Source organism: Narcine bancroftii, chromosome 2 (genome assembly GCF_036971445.1).
Source record: "Narcine bancroftii isolate sNarBan1 chromosome 2, sNarBan1.hap1, whole genome shotgun sequence".
Classification (NCBI taxonomy): Eukaryota; Metazoa; Chordata; class Chondrichthyes; order Torpediniformes; family Narcinidae; genus Narcine; species Narcine bancroftii.
In genome coordinates this window covers 181558233-181578749 of record NC_091470.1, presented here as the reverse complement: position 1 = coordinate 181578749, position 20517 = coordinate 181558233, and the positions used below count along the sequence as shown (strand labels likewise).

The window sequence follows — 20517 nt, the reverse complement described above, 5'->3', positions numbered from 1 at the left end:
GAGTTTACAGTTAAAGCCTTACTAATATACTAATATAAAGATAGACTCTAATAAGGCAGGGATAGGGAGACCCTTTGGGAGAGTCACATCAGCTGGCTCTTCATCTTGGCCACTGCCATTTTAATCAAACGCAACTTTATTCAAAGAGCTGCTGTGGGCAGGGCACGACCGTGGTGCTCCGCTGGCTGAATGTTTGCTCCCATCTTCTCCAACGGATTGTGTTTTGCTTCGGAGAGCATTTACTTTTACAATTTTAAACATATTTAAATTTCTAGTTATTGTTATTCATTCATATTATTTAGTTATTTCCTCGTCCTTTTGCCGGTTGCCTGGGGATGGCAGTTACCTTAATTCCAGATACTGGGGATTTTACTGTATTCTTCTAATACAGAGGCATGCATCCCCTCCCTCCATCACTTCCTTGTCTCCTATGTCTTCCTCTAGCTATGTCTCTCTCTCTCTCTCTCTTTTCCCTGTCTCCTTTCACAGAGCCAAAAATTACCCCCCCCCCCAACTCCCTCTATAAATTCTCACCTTTCCTCTCTTGTCCTCTTATATCCAATTAACTCCTTTTGTCTGTTGGTCTATACCAATGGTTCTCAACCTTTTTTTTTCCACTTACATTCCACTTTCCATCAGTGCTCTGTGATTAGTAAGGGATTGCTTAAGGTAGGATGTGATTGGAAAGGGAAGGTTGAGAATCACTGCTCTAGACTCGATGGTTACTGAAATATTTTAGTTGAGAAAAATTGTCATTGGCCCTTTTCCTTTGGAGCTCTGAAACCATGCACATAACGAGTCAATTAGGTACAATTAAAACAGGGGTTTTCAAACTTTTTCTCTCCACCCATATCCCACTTTAAAGCAATTCCTTACTAATCATAGAGCACCCATGGCATAGGGATTACATAAAGTGGGATGTGAGTGGAAAGAAAAAGGTGGAGAACCACTGGTCTATATTCCTCCCCTTCCCATTCTTCCCTATTCACCAGCTTTTTAATATAGACTCCTTACCTGCTTTTAGCTCACGTGAAGAAGGGCTCAGGCCCAAAATGTGAGTAATATAATCTTTACCTCCTATGGAGGCGGAAAGATCTGCTGTATTCTTCCAGCATCTGTTTTCACTGCCATCACAGCATCTGCAGACTTTCACGTTTCACTCAATTTCCCGCTTCCCTCATTGCCTGAGATCACCAGCTGTGAACAGAACTTGGATCTTGGGGCTGAGTACTTGGGACACCCTCGGCAAATCTCCTCAGCCACCAACTCAACACACAGAAGGAATACGTTTGGATTTGAGCTGGTGTTCCAAAGGTGAAAAGTTGATATGCTTCTCAGTCATTTAATTGTAGTTGTACCACATGGAAATAGATCCTTTGTCCCAACTCAGTGCCAATCTAGCATTCTACCTGAGGTGGTTCCATTTCCCTGTATTAGGGCCAAATTGTTCTTTTTTTAAAAAAAGTCCTATCCATGTACTTGTCCAAATGTCTTTTGTCCCCACCTCCTCTGACAGATTGTTCTGTGCACCAATCACCCTTTCTGTCGGGGGCGGGGGGGGTGGGTAGACTTGCCTTTCTGGTCCCTTTTCCATCTTTCCCCATTTCAAGATCAAGATTCCTTTATTGTCGTGTAATGGTAAAGAAAATGTAATATTGCACGCAGTTGCCTTCTGCCTGCCGTAAGGCAGACCAAGAGCTGCAATTAGTGTTGCCTGGCACCCCTTACAGTACAAGAGAAATAGAAGCAAAATATTCCCTTCAGTTTGGATTCCCTTCAGTGTGCCAGCCACACAGGATCCATAAGAAACCAGAGCTCCAGGTCCAAACCTCTGACAAGATTGGGAAGCCTCCAGCGCCCGAGGCCCCTCAGGAACCCTCGCTAATTCTGATTTCTTAAACCTATGCCCTCTAATCAGACTTCTTTGCACTGTCGATTCTGGAACTGGTTGAGGTTCTGTCTTCTTCAAGTCCCTGGAATAGAACTTGATCCACCCAAATTCTGTCCCCAGGTGAGATCACCTTGATTACTCTGTGCACGTGTAGCGATCCTCCAGCAACCCGCCCAGTGCTCTGCATTTAGATTTGTGTGCGGCACAAGTTTTGACTCACAAGGGGGAAAGTGCTTTGCTAGGTCTGGTTGGTTGTCATATTAAAGATCACTACTAGATCTTTGTCTGATAACACCCGATGAGGCCATTCGGTGAATGGAATCATTACGGCTCCAGGAGCAATCCCATTCCTCATTTGCTTCCATTTTACCTATTCTCTGCCTCCTCCCCCGTTAGTCACCCCTTCCTCCCAATACCCCTCAAATACACTCGGGGCATGTGGCAGCTGCCAATTAAGCGACAAACTCGCTTGTCTTTGGAACAGACAAACTGGAGCACCTGTGGAATCCCTGGGTTGGTAAAGATAACATGCAAGCTACCCATTGGCCAGGATCAACTAACTGTGTCCTCCCTCAACCTTCAGAGGAGCTCTCGTCTCTTCTCTTTTTTAATGGGTTTCTTTATTCCTAATCAATTGGTTTATGTTAACCCCAATGTTGATTTTGTAAGAATGGTTCATACAGTCAACTACTAGAGCTGTCTGCTGCAGATGGCCAGTGCAAAGTGTCTGACGTTTGTGTGTTTTCATGGCCAGATGAGGAGCTGGAAGATAATCCAAACCAGAGTGACCTGATAGAGCAAGCTGCTGAGATGCTGTACGGACTCATTCATGCCCGCTACATTCTCACCAACCGAGGGATTGCGCAAATGGTAGGTTTGGCTTGGGAGATCGTATGCGGTTTGACTGGACGAGGGGAGTAATGTGAAGAGGCGTATATATAAATTCAAATATTGACCTTGCAATTTTCACAAAGCATCCATCCTCCTTTCTGACTGCCAACTCTTACCTACTGATGTTTCAGAATTAGAATTTATGGTCATGAACATGTCACAAAATTCATTGTTTTGCGGCCTCATCACAGGGCAAATATTGCTATAAATTACATCACAAAGATATACAGCCCACCTCACTGACAAAAGGCAAAGGAGGAAAAACCCAACACTCAACCCCAACCAACCAATTTTCCCCTGCAACCGCTGCAACCGTGTCTGCCTGTCCCGCATCGGACTTGTCAGCCACAAACGAGCCTGCAGCTGACGTGGACTTTTTACCCCCTCCATAAATCTTCGTCCGCGAAGCCAAGCCAAAGAATAACATCACAAAATAAATAGGGCAAAAAAAGAGGAGAAATCTGACGGCAGAGGGGAAGTAGCTGTCCTGGAGCTGCTGGGTGCTCATTTTCAGGCTCCTGTACTTCCTGATAGTAGCAGTGAAAAGAGGGCATGGCCTGGATAATGAGGGTCCTTAGGATAAAGGCTGCTTTCTTAAGACACTGCCTCTTGTAAATGTCCTCGATGGAGTGAAGACTGATGGATGTCCGTGATGTCATTGGCTGAGTTAACAACTCTCTGGAGTTCTGTCCTGTCCTGTCCTGTGCACGGGTGCCTCCATACCAGACAACGATGCAACCAGTCAGAATGCTCTTCACGATACACTTGTAGAAATTTTCGGGAGTCTTTGGTGACATACCAAATCTCTTCAATATCCTCGCCAAATACAGCCACTGGTGAGTCTTCTGTGTGATTGCATCAACATGAAGGCCCTTGGACAAATCCTCAGAGATGTTGGCACCCAGAAATGTGAAGTTCTTGACCCTCTCCACTGCTGACCCCTTGCTGAGGACTGGTTTGTTTTCTCCTGATTTCGCCCAGCCCTTGTTTATTACAGGCCAGTATTCAGTACAGGACCTCATTTTCATTCATGTTGGCATCAAGGTCTTCTCAAATATTGGAGACTCATTGTTCCAGCTCATTAGTATCCTTGCCCATCTACTCTGGTATAGCTCTGAACATTTTATGAATATATCCAATTCTATTGAGACTTCAGTGCTTCTGAAAGTGTTTGCTTCGTCCTTTCCAACAATGCATTCCGAGCCACACCAACAGTGTAACGTGTTTATATATTAAACTTTTTCTCTCCCTTCCACACCCAAGGTTTCTATTCTCCCAATTTCCCAGTGTTTGTTCTCATGTCCCATTTTCTCTACCTCTTTTAAGGACCGATTTAAAATTTAGAAGATTGTGTCATTTCCCACTCTGCCTTGAAGGAAGCCAAAATCCCTTGTGCTCGTTTCCACTCTTTACAGTACCCTAGTGATGCCTTGTAGCACCCTTGAAATATATGTGGACCCCTGTGCAGCTATCACTCAGTCTTTGTTGGAGAACCAAGAACTTTTGGTTGTTGACCAAACAAATAATAGAAATCTTAAAGTTAGTTCGTGTTGAGAGGAGTCCCACTTTTCCAAAGGCTTCGACGATTTTGAGAGAGTGGTGAAGTTTAACGTATCAAACAAGTTTGATTGCAGTACTTCTTGGCCAAATGAATCATTTTCCTTGATTCTATTACTCACAGTGTTGCTTGCTGCTTGGTCTTGCACAGGCTTTATTTCCCTTCAGTCACGATCCACCCAACTTGAATTTGAAAAGCAGGGTATTTTTTTAAAATTGTACTCAGCTGGTCTTGTAGCATCGCTGGGAGGTAAAAATATGCAGTATTACTTTTTGTAGCGTCCCTGGCAGGGAAAGATATACAGTATTACTTCTAGTAGCGACCCTGGGTAGTAAGGATATAGAGTATTACTTCTTGTAGTTTCCCTAGGAGGTAGATATACAGTATTACTTCTTGTAGCATCGCTGGGAGGGAAAGATTATTACTTCTTGTAACGTCCCTAGGAGGTAAAAATATACAGTATTACTTGTTGGACCCTAGGAGGAAAAGATATGCAGTATTACTTTTTGTAGCATCCCAAGGAGGTAAAAATATACAGTACTACTTTGTGTAGCGTCCCTGGAAGGTAAAGATATACAGTATTACTTCGTGGAGGGTCCCTGGGAGGTAAAGATATACAGTATTACTTCTAGTAGCGTCTCTGGGAGGTAAGGATATGCAGTATTACTTCTTGTAGTGTCCCTAGGAGGTAGATATACAGTATTACTTCTTGTAGCATCCCTAGGAGGTAAAAAAATACAGTATTACTTCTTGTAGCGTCCTTAGGAGGGAATGATATACAGTATTACTTCTTGTAGTGTCCCCAGGAGGTAAAGATATTCAGTATTACTTTTTGTAGCGTCCCTAGGAGGTAAAGATATATAGTATTACTTTTTATAGCGTCCCTGGGAGGTAAAGATATACAGTATTACTTCTTGTAGCATCCCTGGGAGGTAAAGATATATAGTATTACTTGGTGTAGCGTCACTGGGAGGTAAAGATATACAGTATTACTTCGTGAAGCGTCCCTGGGAGGTAAAGATATACTGTATTGATTCGTGTAGCGTCCCTGGGAGGTAAAGATATACAGTATTACTTCGTGTAGTGTCCCTAGAAGGGAAAGATATACAGTATTACTTCTTGTAGCGTCCCGAGGAGGAAAAGATATACAGTACTACTTGTTGGTCCCTGGGAGGTAAAGATATACTGTAATACTTGTTCGTCCCTGTTAGGTAAAGATATACAGTATTACTTGTTGGTCCCTAGGAGGCAAAGATATACAGTATTACTTCTTGTAGTTTCCCTAGGAGGGAAAGATATACCGTAATACTTGTTGGTCCCTAGGATGTAAAGATGTACAATACTACTTCTTGTAGCATCCCGAGGAGGAAAAGATATACAGTGGTACTTGTTGGTCCCTGGGAGGTAAAGATACACAGTATGACTTGTTGGTCCCTAGGAAGGAAAGATGTACAGTACTACTTCTTGTAGCATCCCTAAGAGGAAATGATATACAGTACTATTTGTTCGTCCCTGGGTGGTAAAGATATACAGTACTACTTTGTGTTGCGTCCCTGGGAGTTAGAGATATACAGCATTACTTGTTGAAGCGTCCCTGGGATGGAAAGATATAAAGTATTAGTTTGTATAGAGTCCCTGGAAGGTAAAGATATACAGTATTACTTCGTGTAACGTCCCTGGTTGGTAAAGATATACAGTATTACTTCATGTAGCGTCCCTGGGAGGTAGAGATATACAGTATTACTTCTTGAAGCGTCCCTGGGAGGGAAAGATATATAGTATTACTTGTTGTTCCCTGGAATGTAAAGATATACAGTATTACTTTGTGTATCGTCCCTGGAAGGTAATAATGTATGGTATTACTTCGTGTAGCATCCCTGGGAGGTAAAAATATACAGTTTTACTTCGTGTAGCGTCTCTGGTAGGTAAAGATATTTTGTATTACTTTGTGTAGCGTCCCTGGTAGGTAAAGATATACAGTATTATTTCTTGTAGCGTCCCTAGGAGGGAAAGATATACAGTATTCGTTCTTGTAGTGTTCATAGGAGGGAAAGATATACAATATTACTTGTTGGACCCTAGGAGGGAAGGACATACAGTATTACTTCTTGTAGTGTCCCTAGGAGGAAAAGATATACCGTACTACTTCTTGGTCCCTGCTAGGTAAAGATATACAGTATTACTTGTTGGTCCCTAGGAGGGAAAGATGTACATTACTACTTCTTGTAGCGTCCCTTGGAGGAAAAGATATACAGTAGTACTTGTTGGTCCCTGGGAGGTAAAGATATACAGTATTACTAGTTGGTCCTTAGGAGGAAAAGATATACAGTATTACTTGTTGGTCCCTGGGTGGAAAAGATATACAGTATTACTTCGTGTAGCGTCCCTGGGAGGTAGTGATATACAGTATTACTTCTTGAAGCGTCCCTGGGAGGGAAAGATATACATTATTAATTGTTGGTCCTTGGGAGGTAAAGATATACAGTATTACTTTGTGTAGCGTACCTGGAAGGTGAAGATCTACAGTATTACGTCGTGTAGCGTTCCTGGGAGGTAAAGATATACAGTATTACTTCGTATAGCGTCCCTGGGAAGTATAGATATACAGTATTACTTCGTGTAGCGTCGTTGTGAGGTAGAGATATACAGTATTACTTCTTGAAGCGTCCCTGGGAGAGAAAGATATAGAGTATTACTTGTTGGTCCCTTTAAGGTAATAATATACAGTTTTACTTTGTGTAGCATCCCTGCAAGGTTAAGATCTACAGTATTACTTTGTGTAGCGTCCCTGGGAAGTATAGATACACAGTATTACTTTGTGTAGCGTCCCTGGGAGGTAGAGATATACAGTATTACTTTGTGTTGCGTCCTTGGGAGGTAGAGATATACAGTATTACTTCTTGAAGCGTCCCAGGGAGGGAAAGATATAAAGTATTACTTGTTGTTCCCTGGAAGGTAAAAATATACGGTATTACTTTGTGTAGCGTCCCTGGAAGGTAAAGATATACCTTATTACTTCTTCAAGTGTCCCTGGGAGGAATAGATATACATTACTACTTGTTGGTCCCTGGGAGGTAAAGATGTACAGTATGACTTGTTGGTCCCTAGGAGGGAACGATGTACAGTACTTCTTCTTGTAGCATCCCAAAGAGGAAAAGATATACAGTACTACTTTTTGGTCCCTGGGTTGTAAAGATATACAGTATTACTTTGTGTTGCGTCCCGGGGAGGTAGAGATATACAGTATTACTTCTTGAAGCGTCCCTGGGAGGGAAAGATATACAGTATTACTTCATGTAATGTCCCTAGTTGGTAAGGATATACAGTATTACTTCGTGTAGCGTCCCTGGGAGTTAAAGATATACAGCATTACTTCCTGTAGCGTCCCTGGGAGGTAGAGATATACAGTATTACTTCTTGAAGCGTCCCTGGGAGAGAAAGATATACGGTATTACTTTGTGTAGCGTCCCTGGGAAGTATAGATATACAGTATTACTTCGTGTAGCGTCCTTGGGAGGTAGAGATATACAGTATTACTTCTTGAAGCGTCCCTGGGAGGGAAAGATATAGAGTATTACTTGTTGGTCCCTTTAAGGTAATAATATACAGTTTTAATTTGTGTAGCATCCCTGGAAGATAAAGGTATACATTATTACTTCATGTAGCGTCCCTGGGAGGCAAAGATATACAGTATTACTTCTTGTAGCATCCCTGGGAGGTAAAAATATACAGTATTACTTCCTGTATCGTCCTTAGGAGGGAATGATATACAGTATTACTTCTTGTAGCGTCCCCAGGAGGTAACGATATGCAGTATTACTTCTTGTAGCATCCGTAGGAGGTTCAGATATGCAGTATTACTTCTTGTAGCGTCCCTGGGAGGGAAGGATGTCTAGTATTATTTCTTGTCGCGTCGCAGGGATGTAAAGATATACAGTACTACTTCTTGTAGCATCCCTGGGAGGTAAAGATATATAGTATTACTTCCTGTAGCGTCCCTGGGAGGTAAAGATATACAGTATTACTTCTTGTAGCGTCCCTGGGAGGGAAAGATATACAGTATTACTTCTTGTAGCGTCCTTAGGAGGGAATGATATACAGTATTACTTCTTGTAGCGTCCCCAGGAGGTAACGATATGCAGTATTACTTCTTGTAGCATCCGTAGGAGGTACAGATATGCAGTATTACTTCTTGTAGCGTCCCTGGGAGGAAAGGATGTCTAGTATTACTTCTTGTCGCGTCGCAGGGACGTAGAGATATACAGTACTACTTCTTGTAGCGTCCCTGGGAGGGAAAGATATCCAGTATTATTTCATGTCGCGTCCCTGGGAGGTAGAAATATACAGTATTACTTCTTGAAGTGTCCGTGGGAGGGAAAGATATGCAGTATTACTTGTTGGTCCCTTTAAGGTAATGATATACAGTATTACTTTGTGTAGCATCCCTGGAAGGTAAAGATATACCTTATTACTTCGTGTAGCATCCCTGGGAGGGAAAGATATACAGTATTATTTGTTGGTCCCTGGAATGTAAAGATATACAGTATTATTTCGAGTAGCGTCCCTGGGAGGTGAAGATATACAGTATTACTTCATGTAGCGTCCCTGGGACGTAAAGATATAGAGTATTACTTCTAGTAGCGTCCCTGGGAGGTAAGGATATGCAGTATTACCTCTTGTAGTGTCCCTCAGAGGTAGATATCCAGTATTACTTCTTGTAGCATCCCGAGGAGGTAAAAATATACAGTATTACTTCTTGTAGCGTCCCCAGGAGGTAAAGATATACAGTATTACTTCTTATAGCATCCCTGGGAGGTATAGATATATAGTATTGCTTCGTGTAGCGTTCCTGGGAGGTAAAGATATACAGTATTACTACTTGTAGCGTCCCTGGGAGGGAAAGATGTACAGTAGTACTTGTTGGTCCCTGGGAGGTCAAGATATACAGTATTACTTGTTGGTCCCTAGGAGTGAAAGATGTACAGTATTACTTGTTATTCCCTGGGATGTAAAGATATACAGTATTACTACGTGTAGCATCCCTGGGAGGTAGAGATATTCAGTATTACATCTTGAAGCGTCCCCGGGAGGGAAAGATATACAGTATTACTTCTTGTAGCGTCCCCGGGAGGTAAATATATACAGTATTACTTAATGTAGCGTCACCGGGAGGTAAATATATACAGTATTACTTCTAGTAGCATCCCTAGGAGGTAAGGATATGCAGTATTACTTCTTGTTGTGTCCCGAGGAGGTAGATATACAGTATAACTTCTTGTAGCATCCCTAGGAGGTAAAAACATACAGTATTACTTCTTGTCGCGTCCTGAGGAGGGAATGATATACAGTATTACTTCTTGTAGCGTACCCAGGAGTAACGATATTCAGTATTACTTTTTGTAGCGTCCCTAGGAGGTAAAGATATATAGCATTACTTTTTGAAGCATCCCTGGGAGGGAAAGATATACGGTATTATTTCTTGTAGAGTCCCTGGGAGGTAAAGATATACAGTATTACTTCTTGTAGCGTCCCTGGCAGGGAAAGATATACAGTATTACTTCTTGTAGCGTCCTTAGGAGGGAATGATATACAGTATTACTTCTTGTAGCGTCCCCAGGAGGTAACGATATGCAGTATTACTTCTTGTAGCATCCGTAGGAGGTACAGATATGCAGTATTACTTCTTGTAGCGTCGCTGGGAGGGAAGGATGTCTAGTATTACTTCTTGTCGCGTCGCAGGGATGTAAAGATATACAGTACTACTTCTTGTAGCGTCCCTGGGAGGGAAAGAAATCCAGTATTACTTCTTGTAACGTCCCTGGGAGGGAAAGATGTACAGTATTATTTCATGTCGCGTCCCTGGGAGGTAGAAATATACAGTGTTACTTCTTGAAGTGTCTGTGGGAGGGAAAGATATGCAGTATTACTTGTTGGTCCCTTTAAGGTAATGATATACAGTATTACTTTGTGTAGCATCCCTGGAAGGTAAAGACATACATTATTACTTCGTGTAGCATCCCTGGGAGGTAGAGATATTCAGTATTACATCTTGAAGCGTCCCCGGGAGGGAAAGATATACAGTATTACTTCTTGTAGCGTCCCCGGGAGGTAAATATATACAGTATTACTTAATGTAGCGTCACCGGGAGGTAAATATATACAGTATTACTTCTAGTAGCATCCCTGGGAGGTAAAGATATACAGTATTATTTCGTGTAGCGTTACTGCGAGGTAGAGATATACAGTATTACTTCTTGAAGCGTCCCTGGATGGTAAAGATATACAGTATTATTTTGTGTAACGTCCCTGGGAGGTAAAGATATACAGTTTTACTTCGTGTAGTGTCCCTGGGAGGTAAAGATATGCAGTATTACTTCGTCTAGCGTCCATGGGTGGGAAAGATGTACAGTATTACTTCTTGTAGCGTCCCTGGGAGGTAAAGATGTACAGTATTGTAATGTCCCTGGGAGATAAAGATGTACAGTATTACTTGTTGGTTCCTAGGAGGCAAAGATGTACAGTTCTACTTCTTGTAGCGTCCCTAGGATGAAAAGATATACAGTACTACATGTTGGTCCCTGGGAGATAAATATATACAGTATTACTTCTTGTAGCGTCCTTAGGAGGGAATGATATACAGTATTACTTCTTGTAGCGTCCCCAGGAGGTATCGATATGCAGTATTACTTTTTGTAGCGTCCCTAGGAGGTAAAGATATACAGTATTACTTCGTTTAGCGTCCCTGGGAGGTAAAGATATACAGTATTACTTCTTGTTGCTTCCCTCGGATGTAAAGATATACAGTATTACTTCTTGTAGCGTCCCTGGGAGGGAAAGATATACATTATTACTTCTTGTAGCTTCCCTAGGAGAGAGATATGTACAGTATTACTTCTTGTAGCATCCGTAGGAGGTACAGATATGCAGTATTACTTCTTGTAGCGTCCCTGGGAGGGAAGGATTCCTAGTATTATTTCTTGTCGCGTCCCAGGGATGTAAAGATATACAGTACTACTTCTTGTAGCGTCCCTGGGAGGGAAAGATATCCAGTATTACTTCTTGTAACGTCCCTGGGAGGGAAAGATGTACAGTATTTTGTCATGTCGTGTCCCTGGGAGGTAGAGATATACAGTATTACTTCTTGAAGTGTCCGTGGGAGGGAAAGATATGCAGTATTACTTGTTGGTCCCTTTAAGGTAATGATATACAGTATTACTTTGTGTAGCATCCCTGGAAGGTAAAGATATACAGTATTACTTCATGTAGCGTCCCTGGGAGGTGAAGATATACAGTATTACTTCATGTAGCATCCCTGGGACGTAAAGATATACAGTATTACTTCTAGTAGCGTCCCTGGGAGGTAAGGATATGCAGTATTACTTCTTGTAGTGTCCCTCAGAGGTAGATATCCAGTATTACTTCTTGTAGCATCACGAGGAGGTAAAAATATACAGTATTACTTCTTGTAGCGTCCTTAGGAGGGAATAATATACAGTATTACTTCTTGTAGCGTCCCCAGGAGGTAACGATATTCAATATTACTTTTTGTAGCGTCCCTAGGAGTTAAAGATATACAGTATTACTTCTTATAGCATCCCTGGGAGGTATAGATATATAGTATTACTTCGTGTAGCGTCCCTGTGAGGTAAAGATATACAGTATTACTTCTTGTAGCGTCCCTGGGAGGGAAATATATACAGTAGTACTTGTTGGTCCCTGGGAGGTAAAGATAAACAGTATTACTTGTTGGTCCCTAGGAGGGAAAGATATACAGTATTACTTGTTATTCCCTGGGATGTAAAGATATACAGTATTACTACGTGTAGCATCGCTGGGAGGTAGAGATATACAGTATTACTTCTTGAAGCGTCCCCGGGAGGGAAAGATATAAAGTATTACTTCTTGTAACGTCCCTGGGAGGGAAAGATGTACAGTATTTTGTCATGTCGCGTCCCTGGGAGGTAGAGATATACAGTATTACTTCTTGAAGTGTCCGTGGGAGGGAAAGATATGCAGTATTACTTGTTGGTCCCTTTAAGGTAATGATATACAGTATTACTTTGTGTAGCATCCCTGGAAGGTAAAGATATACAGTATTACTTCTTGTAGCGTCCCTGGGAGGTAAATATATACAGTATTACTTAATGTAGCGTCACCGGTAGGTAAAGATATACAGTATTACTTCTAGTAGCATCCCTGGGAGGTAAGGATATGCAGTATTACTTCTTGTTGTGTCCCGAGGAGGTAGATATACAGTATAACTTCTTGTAGCATCCCTAGGAGGTAAAAACATACAGTATTACTTCTTGTAGCGTCCTTAGGAGGGAATGATATACAGTATTACTTCTTGTAGCGTCCCCAGGAGGTAACGATATGCAGTATTACTTTTTGTAGCATCCCTAGGAGGTAAAATACATAGTATTACTTTTTGTAGCTTCCCTGGGAGGTAAAGATATACAGTATTACTTCTTGTAGCATCCCTGGGAGGTAAAGATATATAGTATTACTTCGTGTAGCGTCCCTGAGAGGGAAAGATATGCAGTATTACTTTTTGTAGCTTCCCTAGGAGTGAAAAATGTACAGTATTACTACTTGTAGCATCTGTAGGAGGTAAAGATATGCAGTAGTACTTCTTGTAGCATCCATGGGAGGGAAAGATATACAGTATTACTTCTTGTAGCGTCCCTGGGAGGGAAAGATGTCCAGTACTACTTCTTGTAGCATCCCTTGGAGGAAATGATGTACAGTATTACTTGTTGGTCCCTGGGAGGGAAAGATATACAATATTACTTGTTGTTCCCTGGGAAGGAAAGATGTACCGTAGTACTTCTTGTAGCGTCCCTTGGAGGAAAAGATATACAGTACTACTTGTTGGTCCCTGGGACGTAAAGATAAACAGTATTACATCGTGTAGCGTTACTGCGAGGTAAAGATATACAGTATTACTTCGTGTAGTGTCCCTGGGAGGTAAAGATATGCAGTATTACTTCGTCTAGCGTCCATGGGAGGGAAAGATGTACAGTATTACTTGTTGGTCCCTGGAAGCTAAAGATATACAGTATTACTTCGTGTAGCCTCCCTGGGAGGTAAAGATATACAGTATTACTTCTAGTAGCGTCCCTGGGAGGTAAGGATATACAGTATTACTTCTTGTAGCATCCCTGGGAGGTAAAGATATATAGTATTACTTCCTGTAGCGTCCCTGGAAGGTAAAGATATACAGTATTACTTCTTGTAGCGTCCTTAGGAGGGAATGATATACAGTATTACTTCTTGTAGCGTCCTTAGGAGGGAATGATATTCAGTATTACTTCTTGTAGCGTCCCCAGGAGGTAACGATATGCAGTATTACTTTTTGTAGCGTCCCTAGGAGGTAAAGATATACAGTATTACTTCGTTTAGCGTCCCTGGGAGGTAAAGATATGCAGTATTACTTCTTGTTGCTTCCCTCGGATGTAAAGATATACAGTATTACTTCTTGTTGCGTCCCTGGGAGGGAAAGATATACATTATTACTTCTTGTAGCTTCCCTAGGAGAGAGATATGTACAGTATTACTTCTTGTAGCATCCGTAGGAGGTACAGATATGCAGTATTACTTCTTGTAGCGTCCCTGGGAGGGAAGGATGTCTAGTATTACTTCTTGTCGCGTCCCAGGGATGTAAAGATATACAGTACTACTTCTTGTAGTGTCCCTGGGAGGGAAAGATATACAGTATTACTTGTTGGTCCCTGGAAGGTAAAGATATACAGTATTACTTCGTGTAGCGTCCGTGGGAGGTGAAGATATACAGTATTACTTCATGTAGCATCCCTGGGACGTAAAGATATACAGTATTACTTCTAGTAGCGTCCTTGGGAGGTAAGGATATGCAGTATTACTTCTTGTAGTGTCCCTCAGAGGTAGATATACAGTATTACTTCTTGTAGCATCCCGAGGAGGTAAAAATATACAGTATTACTTCTTGTAGCGTCCTTAGGAGGGAATGATATACAGTATTACTTCTTGTAGCGTCCCCAGGAGGTAATGATATTCAATATTACTTTTTGTAGCGTCCCCAGGAGGTAAAGATAACAGTATTATTTCTTATAGCATCCCTGGGAGGTATAGATATATAGTATTACTTCGTGTAGCGTCCCTGGGAGGTAAAGATATACAGTTGTACTTGTTGGTCCCTGGGAGGTAAAGATATACAGTATTACTTGTTGGTCCCTAGGAGGGAAAGATATATAGTATTACTTGTTATTCCCTGGGATGTAAAGATATGCAGTATTACTTCGTCTAGCGTCCCTGGGAGGTAAAGATGTACAGTATTGTAATGTCCCTGGGAGATAAAGATGTACAGTACTACTTCTTGTAGCGTCCCTAGGATGAAAAGATATACAGTACTACATGTTGGTCCCTGGGAGGTAAATATATACAGTATTACTTCTTGTAGCGTCCTTAGGAGGGAATGATATACAGTATTACTTCTTGTAGCGTCCCCAGGAGGTAACGATATGCAGTATTACTTTTTGTAGCGTCCCTGGGAGGTAAATATATACAGTATTACTTCTTGTAGCGTTCCTTGATGGGAAAGATATACAGTATTACTTCATGTAGCATTCCTGGGAGGTAGAGATATACAGTATTACTTCTTGAAGTGTCCCTGGGAGGGAAAGATATACAGTATTACTTGCTGTTCCCTGGAATGTAACTATATACAGTATTACTTTGTGTATCGTCTCTGGAAGGTAAAGATGTACGGTATTACTTCGTGTAGCGTCCCTGGGAGGTAAAAATATACAGTTTTACTTCGTGTAGCGTCTCTGGGAGGTAAAGATATTTTGTATTACTTCGTGTAGTGTCCCTGGGAGGTAAAGATATACAGTATTATTTCTTGTAGCGTCCTTAGGAGGTAAAGATATACAGTATTCGTTCTTGTATTGTTTTTAGGAGGGAAAGATATACAGTATTACTTGTTGGTCCCTAGGAGGTAAAGATGTACAGTACTACTTCTTGTAGCGTCCCTTAGCGGAAGAGATAGACAGTACTACTTGTTGGTCCCTGCTAGGTAAAGATATACAGTATTACTTGTTGGTCCCTAGGAGGGAAAGACATACAGTATTACTTCTTGTAGTGTCCCCAGGAGGAAAAGATATACCGTACTACTTCTTGGTCCCTAGGAGGGAAAGATGTACATTACTACTTCTTGTAGCGTCCCTTGGAGGAAAAGATATACAGTAGTACTTGTTGGTCCCTGGGAGGTAAAGATATACAGTATTACTTGTTGGTCGCTAGGTGGAAAAGATATACAGTATTACTTCGTGTAGCGTCCCTGGGAGGTAGTGATATACAGTATTACTTCTTGAAGCGTCCCTGGGAGGGAAAGATATACAGTATTACTTGTTGGTCCCTGGGAGGTAAAGATATACATTATTAATTGTTGGTCCTTGGGAGGTAAAGATATACAGTATTACTTGTTGGTCCCTGGGTGGAAAAGATATACAGTATTACTTCGTGTAGCGTCCCTGGGAGGTAGTGATATACAGTATTACTTCTTGAAGCGTCCCTGGGAGGGAAAGATATACAGTATTACTTGTTGGTCCCTGGGAGGTAAAGATATACATTATTAATTGTTGGTCCTTGGGAGGTAAAGATATACAGTATTACTTGTTGGTCCCTAGGAGGGAAAGATGTACAGTACTACTTCTTGTAGCGTCCCTTAGCGGATGAGATAGACAGTACTACTTGTTGGTCCCTGGGAGGGAAAGATATACAGTATTACTTGTTGGTCCATGGAAGTTAAAAATATACGGTATTACTTTGTGTAGCATCCCTGGAAGGTAAAGATATACGGTATTACTTCTTGAAGCGTCCCTGGGAGGAAAAGATATACAGTACTACTTGTTGGTCCCTGGGAGGTAAAGATATACAGTATTACTTGTTGGTCCCAAGGAGGGAAAGATGTACAGTACTACTTCTTGTAGCATCCCTAAGAGGAAAAGATACACAGCACTACTTGTTGGTCCCTGGGTTGTAAAGATATACTGTATTACTTTGTGTTGCGACCCGGGGAGGTAGAGATATACAGTATTACTTCTTGAAGCGTCCCTGGGAGAGAAAGATATAGAGTATTACTTGTTGGTCCCTTTAAGGTAATAACATACAGTTGTACTTTGTGTAGCATCCCTGGAAGGTGAAGATTTACAGTATTACTTTGTGTGGCGTCCCTGGGAAGTATAGATATACAGTATTACTTTGTGTAGCGTCCCTGGGAGGTAGAGATATACAGTATTACTTTGTGTTGCGTCCTTGGGAGGTAGAGATATACAGTATTACTTCTTGAAGCGTCCCTGGGAGGGAAAGATATACAGAATTACTTGTTGGTCCCTGGAAGGTAAAAATATACGGTATTACTTTGTGTAGCGTCCCTGGAAGGTAAAGATATACGGTATTACTTCTTGAAGTGTCCCTGGGAGGAAAAGATATACATTACTACTTGTTGGTCCCTGGGAGGTAAAGATGTACAGTATGACTTGTTGGTCCCTAGGTGGGAACGATGTACAGTACTACTTCTTGTAGCATCCCAAAGACGAAAAGATATACAGTACTACTTTTTGGTCCCTGGGTTGTAAAGATGTACAGTATTACTTTGTGTTGCGTCCCGGGGAGGTAGAGATATACAGTATTAATTCTTGAAGTGTCCCTAGGAGAGAAAGATATACAATATTACTTGTTGGTCCCTGGAAGGTAAAGATATACAGTATTACTTTGTGTAGCGTCCCTGGAAGGTAAAGATATACAGTATTACTTCGAGAAGGGTCCCTGGGAGGTAAAGATATACAGTAATACTTCTAGTAGCGTCTCTGGGAGGTAAGGATATGCAGTATTACTTCTTGTAGTGTCCCTAGGAGGTAGATATACAGTATTACTCCTTGTAGCATCCCTAGGAGGTAAAAAAAATACAGTTTTACTTCTTGTAGCGTCCTTAGGAGGGAATGATATACAGTATTACTTCTTGTAGTGTCCCCAGGAGGTAAAGATATTCAGTATTACTTCTTGTAGCATCCCTGGGATGTAAAGATATATAGTATTACTTGGTGTAGCGTCACTGGGAGGTAAAGATATACAGTATTACTTTGTGAAGCGTCCCTGGGAGGTAAAGATATACTGTATTGATTCGTGTAGCGTCCCTGGGAGGTAAAGATATACAGTATTACTTCGTGTAGTGTCCCGAGGAGGAAAAGATATACAGTACTACTTGTTGGTCACTGGGAGGTAAAGATATACTGTACTACTTGTTGTTCCCTGCTAGGTAAAGATATACAGTATTACTTGTTGGTACCTAGGAGGCAAAGTTATACAGTATTACTTCTTGTAGTCTCCCTAGGAGGGAAAGATATACCGTAATACTTGTTGGTCCCTAGGAGGTAAAGATGTACAATACTACTTCTTGTAGCATCCCGAGGAGGTAAAGATATACAGTAGTACTTGTTGGTCCCTGGGAGGTAAAGATACACAGTATGACTTGTTGGTCCCTAGGAAGGAAAGATGTACAGTACTACTCCTTGTAGCATCCCTAAGAGGAAATGATATACAGTACTATTTGTTCGTCCCTGGGTGGTAAAGATATACAGTATTACTTAATGTAGCGTCACCGGTAGGTAAAGATATACAGTATTACTTCTAGTAGCATCCCTGGGAGGTAAGGATATGCAGTATTACTTCTTGTTGTGTCCCGAGGAGGTAGATATACAGTATAACTTCTTGTAGCATCCCTAGGAGGTAAAAACATACAGTATTACTTCTTGTAGCGTCCTTAGGAGGGAATGATATACAGTATTACTTCTTGTAGCGTCCCCAGGAGGTAACGATATGCAGTATTACTTTTTGTAGCATCCCTAGGAGGTAAAATACATAGTATTACTTTTTGTAGCTTCCCTGGGAGGTAAAGATATACAGTATTACTTCTTGTAGCATCCCTGGGAGGTAAAGATATATAGTATTACTTCGTGTAGCGTCCCTGAGAGGGAAAGATATGCAGTATTACTTTTTGTAGCTTCCCTAGGAGTGAAAAATGTACAGTATTACTACTTGTAGCATCTGTAGGAGGTAAAGATATGCAGTAGTACTTCTTGTAGCATCCATGGGAGGGAAAGATATACAGTATTACTTCTTGTAGCGTCCCTGGGAGGGAAAGATGTCCAGTACTACTTCTTGTAGCATCCCTTGGAGGAAATGATGTACAGTATTACTTGTTGGTCCCTGGGAGGGAAAGATATACAATATTACTTGTTGTTCCCTGGGAGGGAAAGATGTACCGTAGTACTTCTTGTAGCGTCCCTTGGAGGAAAAGATATACAGTACTACTTGTTGGTCCCTGGGACGTAAAGATAAACAGTATTACATCGTGTAGCGTTACTGCGAGGTAAAGATATACAGTATTACTTCGTGTAGTGTCCCTGGGAGGTAAAGATATGCAGTATTACTTCGTCTAGCGTCCATGGGAGGGAAAGATGTACAGTATTACTTGTTGGTCCCTGGAAGCTAAAGATATACAGTATTACTTCGTGTAGCCTCCCTGGGAGGTAAAGATATACAGTATTACTTCTAGTAGCGTCCCTGGGAGGTAAGGATATACAGTATTACTTCTTGTAGCATCCCTGGGAGGTAAAGATATATAGTATTACTTCCTGTAGCGTCCCTGGAAGGTAAAGATATACAGTATTACTTCTTGTAGCGTCCTTAGGAGGGAATGATATACAGTATTACTTCTTGTAGCGTCCTTAGGAGGGAATGATATTCAGTATTACTTCTTGTAGCGTCCCCAGGAGGTAACGATATGCAGTATTACTTTTTGTAGCGTCCCTAGGAGGTAAAGATATACAGTATTACTTCGTTTAGCGTCCCTGGGAGGTAAAGATATGCAGTATTACTTCTTGTTGCTTCCCTCGGATGTAAAGATATACAGTATTACTTCTTGTTGCGTCCCTGGGAGGGAAAGATATACATTATTACTTCTTGTAGCTTCCCTAGGAGAGAGATATGTACAGTATTACTTCTTGTAGCATCCGTAGGAGGTACAGATATGCAGTATTACTTCTTGTAGCGTCCCTGGGAGGGAAGGATGTCTAGTATTACTTCTTGTCGCGTCCCAGGGATGTAAAGATATACAGTACTACTTCTTGTAGTGTCCCTGGGAGGGAAAGATATACAGTATTACTTGTTGGTCCCTGGAAGGTAAAGATATACAGTATTACTTCGTGTAGCGTCCGTGGGAGGTGAAGATATACAGTATTACTTCATGTAGCATCCCTGGGACGTAAAGATATACAGTATTACTTCTAGTAGCGTCCTTGGGAGGTAAGGATATGCAGTATTACTTCTTGTAGTGTCCCTCAGAGGTAGATATACAGTATTACTTCTTGTAGCATCCCGAGGAGGTAAAAATATACAGTATTACTTCTTGTAGCGTCCTTAGGAGGGAATGATATACAGTATTACTTCTTGTAGCGTCCCCAGGAGGTAACGATATTCAATATTACTTTTTGTAGCGTCCCCAGGAGGTAAAGATAACAGTATTATTTCTTATAGCATCCCTGGGAGGTATAGATATATAGTATTACTTCGTGTAGCGTCCCTGGGAGGTAAAGATATACAGTTGTACTTGTTGGTCCCTGGGAGGTAAAGATATACAGTATTACTTGTTGGTCCCTAGGAGGGAAAGATATATAGTATTACTTGTTATTCCCTGGGATGTAAAGATATGCAGTATTACTTCGTCTAGCGTCCCTGGGAGGTAAAGATGTACAGTATTGTAATGTCCCTGGGAGATAAAGATGTACAGTACTACTTCTTGTAGCGTCCCTAGGATGAAAAGATATACAGTACTACATGTTGGTCCCTGGGAGGTAAATATATACAGTATTACTTCTTGTAGCGTCCTTAGGAGGGAATGATATACAGTATTACTTCTTGTAGCGTCCCCAGGAGGTAACGATATGCAGTATTACTTTTTGTAGCGTCCCTGGGAGGTAAATATATACAGTATTACTTCTTGTAGCGTTCCTTGATGGGAAAGATATACAGTATTACTTCATGTAGCATTCCTGGGAGGTAGAGATATACAGTATTACTTCTTGAAGTGTCCCTGGGAGGGAAAGATATACAGTATTACTTGCTGTTCCCTGGAATG

At 41.4% G+C, this 20517-nt stretch overlaps 1 protein-coding gene across 5 annotated transcripts in view; it reads left to right on the top strand.

The window, feature by feature from the left end:
* csnk2b (casein kinase 2, beta polypeptide) overlaps positions 1 to 20517 on the top strand; it is a 77026-nt gene that overhangs the window by 26793 nt on the left and 29716 nt on the right. For all 5 annotated transcript variants that reach the window (XM_069919492.1, XM_069919491.1, XM_069919488.1 and 2 more), the window contains one exon: positions 2646 to 2761. In XM_069919492.1, the coding sequence (XP_069775593.1) occupies positions 2646 to 2761 (116 nt within the window). The remainder of the gene's footprint in view (positions 1 to 2645; positions 2762 to 20517) is intronic.